The sequence below is a fragment of the Neodiprion lecontei genome, chromosome 4 (genome assembly GCF_021901455.1).
Source record: "Neodiprion lecontei isolate iyNeoLeco1 chromosome 4, iyNeoLeco1.1, whole genome shotgun sequence".
NCBI lineage: Eukaryota > Metazoa > Arthropoda > Insecta > Hymenoptera > Diprionidae > Neodiprion > Neodiprion lecontei.
The window spans coordinates 38,188,110-38,196,166 of NC_060263.1; the positions used below are offsets into that span (position 1 = coordinate 38,188,110).

At 36.5% G+C, this 8,057-nt stretch overlaps 1 protein-coding gene across 1 annotated transcript; it reads right to left on the reverse strand.

Annotated features, from left to right (window-relative positions):
- Nucleotides 1-2,587: 2,587 nt before the first annotated feature.
- LOC107225674 (protein transport protein Sec61 subunit alpha) lies at nt 2,588-6,031 on the reverse strand. Its single transcript, XM_015666214.2, has 8 exons — nt 5,873-6,031; nt 5,597-5,664; nt 5,266-5,331; nt 4,573-4,783; nt 4,174-4,431; nt 3,853-4,019; nt 3,268-3,657; nt 2,588-3,067 (listed from the first exon to the last, which is right to left on the reverse strand). Exons 1-8 carry the CDS (start codon nt 5,877-5,879, stop codon nt 2,804-2,806), a joined length of 1,431 nt encoding a protein of 476 aa, XP_015521700.1. The 5' UTR covers nt 5,880-6,031; the 3' UTR covers nt 2,588-2,803.
- Between the last annotated feature and the right edge of the window lie 2,026 nt (nt 6,032-8,057).

Genomic DNA, 8,057 nt, shown 5'->3' on the forward strand with positions numbered 1-8,057 from the left:
TTATCCCCGTTGGAAATTTTACCGGGAGCTCGGACTTTTTTATTGTAAATTTCCTCCTCTTTAAGAATCTTTTTTTCAAATTTCAGAAATATGAATAGCCTATGAGATATTGGCGAAAAACGAAATACCTTTTTTTTTCATCTTTAATTGTTTATAACTTTTGCAATTTTTTATGTGCTGATAAACTTTTTTAGCACATTTGTCTAGGCGCCATTCCGAATCCAATCAGCTATCGCACATAATTTTAAGAGCAGTATCTCTATTTTAGACCATTTTGAGCTTATCGACTAGACTAATACAACGAAACCGGTGGATGTGAACAATGAGGCGTCACTCTCCGCTCGGTAACTTTGACCGAGAGGCTCCCTGCGTATGCCGATGTCAAAGGAGTCCCCAATGATAGGCAACCTGGACAGTAAATCGAAGCCGCTAATAAATCGTACGAGTTGGTGTCAACGACGAAATCACGAGCAGCACATCACGCCACATCCAGCGGTAATCTTCGACAACGCATTACCACGCCGTAACCGATATTCGCCACAGGGGGATGGCTGGGGATGGCCTATTTGCGGTGGGGGTCAACCAACCAATCAAAGGGAAGAAGAATCACCTCACGGCAACCGCGAGATCGGCGAGCCGAACTCCGACCTCCGTCTATCTACGCAATTCTACGCTTGACCCGCTGAGTGACAGATATGAGTTTACGCATCCTCCCGATTTAACTCTCGATACTTCCTCCTCTATCGCTACCGTTTCATTATTAGTATCGTTTTGCTCTGCCGTTAAATTCTTCCTGTAAATTCAAGTTCTTTCCTTCCTTCCTATTTTCCCTTGTTCGGTATAAGTTTGTACTTAAGTAACTTCAGTGTTGTGTGCCTGAGGTCATCCCCTAAGGTAAGGCTTCTGCCTTTGTATTGTATCGTTACGAAGTTGCTCATAATTTCTATTCTTTTTCTTATTGTATTTACCGTTTCGTGGTTGCATCGTATGATGCCGATTTTGTGTGAATCATGGTCCACGGCTTAGAGTTGCGGTAAGCCGCCGTGTAACTGCATGATTTCAGTAATTAATAATCTTCGTGTCTGAGCGACCTCGTAACTGCCGAATAATTAATTCTTTTGTATTTATGAATTTCTATTAGTCTGCTTCTGTAGTTTCCATCGTATTTTGAGCCCTATTGGCTTTATCTTCCGTTTCATAATTTTTTGTAATAGTAGTGTGCCTTATATTTTATTTCTGTTATTGTTTATTATATTTTTATTTATTTCCTGCCTATTGTATCATATATCGAGTTCCTTGGAGTATAACCGAGAGTAGAATCAGCCTCTAAATACTACTGCATCTTTTTCTATTGCTATTGACAATCCTATATTATTTTTGCTTGTTATTCTTTTCTCTGTATCTGTCTGCAGTATCGCATTTCCGTGTTAATTTAAGTTCTGCGTATTATTCTTGATTCTTTTATACTGAGGTGTATTTAGTGTATTTCTTTATTTTGCGAACTCTCTGAATTTCTCACTCTCTCGTAATTTTGTATTCTCTCATAATTTTGTATTCTCTCGAAAGTTATATTTAAGAATTCATTGTATAATTCTTTGGATCCGTAACTATTGTAAATCATCGATTCAATCGTTTATGAATAATCTCCCGAAAATTATCTATCGTACTTGACCGTAAATCTAGTCGATCATTTACCCTACCGATTTTGTAAATTATTGATGAATGTCAATCTTTCGTACTGGTTAGAATCTATGGTAAATTCGTCGTATTCTCCCGTTATTATGTCCCGATCTATCGTTACTTTGTTTTCTACCGATTGCAATAAAGTTCTCACTTTCGTTTTTTTTAATTGACAAAATAATGATTGCCGTAGCGTCATTTGCAACTTGGGTAAGATCACGTCGCCCAGTGACGTGTAGTTTTAAGTAAATTCTTGCGTTATATCGCTTCTCCCGATCTACGCTCATTTTTCACTGTTACCTATCGTCTCTCGTTTCGAAGCTACCGTTTAATTCTATTCTATCGAAATTTTGGTGAAAAATTATTGCCTATTTTATTAACTACCGCTATCGATACCATTTCATTTGCCTGTCTTAACCCTGTAACCTAATCGACAATATATGACTGATTGACCTGTTCATTTTTCCCCTACTTGAGTTTATTCTTTATTTCATTATTTTCTTTAATTCTGTAATTATCGTTAGCTACCTTGAATACCGCTACTCTACCAGTTCGTGAGTACCTGAGCCTAGCCAGCCATACAACGGGTTCTCTAGTTATTTTCCATATGGTTTCGTATTATTTTTCTTGGTTCGTATTATTGTTTGAAATTCGACGCTAACACGTCTGGCACCCAACGTAATTGTTTTTTTTATAGTTTAATGTTCAGAATAAGTGGAGAATCGCGCCAAAGTGTCAACAGTAAGTCCCTATCTGAGGGTATCAAAATTTTGCGTTACAGTACATTGCGAATGCAATTAATATGCAATATAATTTTAGTTTTCTTCAGGTATTTCATTGTTTAATTCAGTTACCTGAATTTTCACCACGCGCACTGTAGGTAAATAGAATTGCACGTAATACAGAGTTCTATCAATTAATAATTTAATACGAAATCTGTAAATATACATACATATTTCACCATCTTTTCGGGTAATGCAGCCCCTTACTTTTTACGCAATAAGCCCCACAGTTAAACAATAAACAGAGCGGGCAGTGCCGACTGGACTTTGTTGGCAATAAATTATTATTCAGTTCTTGTGAGGTTTTAAAAATTTACGCCCTAAACCTAAGCGGTTATAGCTTAGAATAGTAGCGTGCTCATGCCGCCCATTTCACTTTGTTCCTTCACAAAGATTTCGAAGTACTGGTAAATTATCGTCACTGCGAGCAAAATACCAGTACCAGAACCTATAGCTCCCAGGAAATCGGCCAAAACAGAGAGAGCTCCGATACATAGACCTCCAAAAGCTGCAGCGGTAGGTATATAACGATTCAACTCACGAATCATCGAATTATCTCTGTGGCCTCGCATCACCATCTGTTGTTCTTTGAGCTGCTTAGCGACCTATAATGTAAAATAATTAAATTCGCAACATTTTTTCAGCTATTCCGATATCTAAAACCTGAAAGTTGATGTAACTGTGACGTCGAAATACGCGGAAAAGATATTTAATTATGGTTTACTACTTGTTGATTAGTGTACGTTATATATGGGTATTGAATATTCAATTTTTGAAGATCTTCTAAAGCATCAACAATACTTACATCCTTGGCAGAGCTTCCAGAGACTTCAATCCACGTTTTGGAGAAGAACGCGCACGATCCAAGCATGAATAAGATGTAGAGAAAGGCATGAACGGGGTCTTGAACAATGTGGCCTACAGATTCTGGTGGAGATAGGTAGTAGCATAACCCGCCTACTGGATACGAGCGAGCAGGACCACCTCCTCCAACGTCGGACCAAACACCAAGCAAATTGACTATAAGATTACCCTGGAACTTGACAGCCAACATTTGCGAGATGACATAAAGATTGGAAACCAATGCTGATTGCAGGATGATCGGGATGTTGCTAGTGTAGAACAATTTTATCGGATAACTGCTGTACTGTCCACGATATCTGGCAGACTTGATTGGCAGATCTACTCGGAAGCCCTGCGATTAGAAACATAAAATAGTTGTGAGTAATACTCTGTTTATATGTCAATGAATAAATATTGAAAATGTGTGGTGTATTTGTCTCAAAACAATGTGAGCATAAATAAGTGTTCAAAAAAATGCTATACATTGATTACCAACCAATGGCTTAATATCCCGTTATGCTTTTAGCTTTAGAAAGTGAAAGCTTACCTGGAAGTAAATGACTATTGCGAAAACTAGGATAGTGGCAAGTAAGTTCATTAAATTTGGAAGATTCTGTCGGTAGAAGGCTTCGCGGAGAGCTCGCACTTTGTCTTGCCTGGTGGCCAAGAGATGGAAGAGTGCAATGACCGCACCTTCGAACTCAGTACCACGACCTGGAAACAGAAAATAATAAATTAGTTCAATCATCAAGCAATCTGTCTGAGTTTTCATATATGACCGCCGAGAAACTGTTTCACCAATTTTCAGTTGAAACAATGACTCATTGAGATAAATTTTTGTGCAATGCTTAAAAAATGTAATACATACCAGTGTTAACAGTTGCTGGAGAGAATGCTTTCCATACAATAGTTTCACAAATATTTGTGGCAATGAAGAGAGAAATACCACTCCCTAGACCATATCCCTTCTGCAGAAGCTCATCGAGTAACAACACAATCAAACCGGCAACAAATAGTTGGATGATAATCAACAGACAAACTCCAGCACCAATTTCGGCAGGATCGCCATACATGCCAGTCATGACATAAACGATGGCTTGACCAACTGTTATTACCATACCAAATACTGAAAAGTGATAAGAAAGAGAAATGTGAAATTCAATTGTAAAACTGATAGTATCACTAATGTACAAAAGTACCAAATTGTTTGACGTGCAGATTCAGGTTACATTCGTAATTGGAAAAAGTATTGCAGAACTCCACTTACATTTTTGAGCTCCGTTGAAGAGTGCTCGATCCTTGGGGGTATCACCAACTTCGATAATTTTTGCACCAGCCAAGAGTTGCATAATCAAACCGGATGTAACTATGGGGGATATTCCTAATTCCATCAACGTACCTCTGTTTGAGGCAAGAATAACACGAATCCAATAGAAAGGATCGGCACTGTCTGAAGACATAATACCAAAAAGAGGGATCTGCAAAAAATATAATTAAATGATTAACTTCTATGAAGGAGAGGCACTCGCCTCAAAACAACTCACTCATTTCATTTGTCAAAAAGAAGTAAATCTGATTCATGAGAACTATCTGGTGAACCACAACTTCTCCTTCAAATGGAAATATATAACAATTAATCATTCCACTAATCTTGCTGCGATTCTGCATACTTTGAATTAAAAAATTTTGAATTCTATAAGTCTCGAGTATCAAAATATCAACATTATGTAATACAAGATATTTGTGATAAGCCTAAAATGTCAAAATCATGTGCACCATTCAGAAGTATGTCAGTGATCCACTGCTGGGAGAACCATCTTGACAATGAATCCCATATGGACAGTATCATTAGAAGAACATCATTTAGATGGTAATTGAGTAAGTTTTCAGTGATGAGTAATAGGACCATACTGATATCTTTACAGAGGTCACAATTAAGATTTATCATTGGTAAACTCACCTGACAGCATACTAAGAAAATGAACAACGTGATGGCAGTCCATAACACTTTTTCCCTGAATTGGATCTGCAAAAAAAAAAGGAAAATTACTTAGATTTAGGTGTAATACTGTATAGTACAATGCTGAAAAATTTGCAGTAACTGAGTTGAAGAGAATATTAATATATCTTACTATATGGAATGGGTAAGGCTAGCTGATTGACAAACATGTGTGATAGTTGGAGATTTGTATCTAGTAGGTAGAAATAATAGGAAGTATGTGCGTAGAGGATCAATTTATGTATTATAAAATATGGCATGTATAACGGTTATATGGAAACGGTAAACTTACCTTTCGCTCGGGCTTTGCTATTTCCGGCAGTATACTGCAAAACGGTTTGATCACCTCGAGGAATTTTACTGAAAATGAAAAAGGCTATACGCATAAAACATTTTTACAACGACTATCATAGAAATGATAAATCAACAATATGTTGCGTTGCGGTTTCTGGACAGACAGCAGCGAGTATCCGTGACAACAGCATTTCAAGAGGTTACAACTTCGAAATTGTATCGATATTATGAATGAAATTATTTCTAGTTATTACAACTATCCTTTAATACTCACTGCCCATGATGATTTCTGGATTGATATTTCTTATACACTAAACAACGTTGCTTTTTCAAGCGTTAAACGGTCAACACTGCCACTCGGGCGAAGCCAGCAGTCGGAAACTAAACGAAAGTCGACCGCTCGGCTGGCAAATGGCAGCAAATCGTGGCTCACTCCAACGACACGTATTCAATACGCCGCGGTCACGTGATCTGATCATGTTGGCCGTGTTGCCTTGCATTCGCCGCCAGATGACGGATATAACCGCCCAACTTCAAGCTAGAGCGACATGCGTATTACCCGTCACATTGTTGGCCGCATGCGGTCCGAAAATACATAGCTATGTACGTATGCCACTGATTTCAAATATCAGTGGTATATATGCATGTACCACTGAACAGTTGTATGCATACATACCATACAAAGTTTGCCTGTGACAACAGTTGTTGGTTATGAAGAACTTTCTCTACCAACGTCGTCGATAATTTAAGAAACTGCGGTTACCCCAATGCTCTGAAATAGTTAAGGCTTAGTCACAGAGAATGCGGCGCTGCACACAGGCTTATGACTTATGCTTACCTTTATACCTTGCCTATTCCGTTTCATCGAAGTCGTATAAAGCTATTACCACTAATATGTATAGTATATATATCAGTGTTTCCATGCCTACGACAAGCGAAATGAAAACAAGATACGCAGAGTTAGGTTAGGTTCGCTCCACTACCATTGGCCAAATTCAAATAGGGATTAAAAAACGCCAGAAATTAATTGTATACATAAAATTCTTGTTTTTTAATTGTTAATTTTAAAAATCCGAATTTGGCTTGGGCTTGACAAAATTTCAAGAACAGAATACTAGTAATTGACGTTTTTTTTTTTTGGCGCAATTGAGTTTTACCGTCGTTCATTATCACTGTGTACATTTGAAATTAGTGCCACGAATATGAGATGTCGTTATAATGCCATATCTGTTTTATTACTTTATTCAATAACCATGTCCAACTGGCTAATGGTATAATAATAATAATACTATATAAATTTTATAAACAGGTACAAAATCTACTAGACTACATTTTATTACAGAAGTTCATCTAAACAATGTGTACTCCATTATGTTCATTATTTTTATACGAAGCTACACATTATACGTACATGGTATATGAGTTATACATGGCATAGTTTCGTAATCTCCAGCCAGCATTTTACATAGATGAAAATTAATGTCTAGCACTTTATAGCATAATTATAAACTGACTATTCCATGCTAAGTTGATTTGGAAAATTCCGGTTTAACGGAAATTCATTTTGAAGCAGTCAATTCTTTTCAATTCGTTCCAATCCGGAATTTTTCAAATGTCGAATTTATTAATCGAACTCAGTTTACTGGGATAACTTAAACTATTTCGTTCTTGTTAGAGAGGAATTCATTATTCATCATTAAACATTCATGGAATAGAAAAAGTTTAAAATTATTTCTTTTCAGGAATAATGGAAAAACACTTTCTAGCACTCTGTAGCTCGTCTGCAAAACAGCCTTTTGAAGAGTGATTGACAACTTTTGATAAAACACAGCATTCCCAGGAAATAAAATTAAAATAAAAAAATTTCAAAGAGCATGATACGATATAACATGATCGTATCAGTGTATCATTGTTTTTCGTACGATGCACAGAATGTGAATAACTTTTTTCAATTGCTAATTTTCGAGATATTTACTCAATATTGCCACATGTACTACGATTTTCGTTACTCCTATGAAGAAGATTAGGCACCTTGAAATTTTCTAGCGTTTCAAAAATTCTAATCAATTGATTGGCGGCCAATTCTGGGTCGTAATATACATCCAAGTAGCTTCTTGGCTTTCAGAATATTATAGCAAATAATGGAAATACAATCTTGTTGTTCATCAAAATAAAAGTATACAAGTAGAAAAACGAAGAATATCAAGTGGGCCACGGTTTGCTTTAAAAGTAGATGAAAAAAATGAATGTATGTGTATAAATTAAAAACTACACGTGTTTTATTCTAAAAAAATTATTTACAACAATACAAACACTGGCTATACAAAATCTATTCCGTGTTAAATAGATCCAGATCATACTTATAAGAGTAAACTTAAAAAAAGAACTTATACGATAAATCTGTAACTAATCATAAGAAACAGTTCTGTGTGGTTGGTCCCATTTTAATGCTAATTTAT

Excerpts from the sequence above, each read along its gene's own strand:
- LOC107225674 (XM_015666214.2), bottom strand. Across the intron at positions 4,432-4,572 it reads CTTCAACGGAGCTCAAAAAT|TATTTGGTATGGTAATAACA; the intron begins GTAAGTGGAGTT and ends ATCACTTTTCAG. Across the intron at positions 3,068-3,267 it reads CTGGAAGCTCTGCCAAGGAT|GTCGCTAAGCAGCTCAAAGA; the intron begins GTAAGTATTGTT and ends TTTACATTATAG.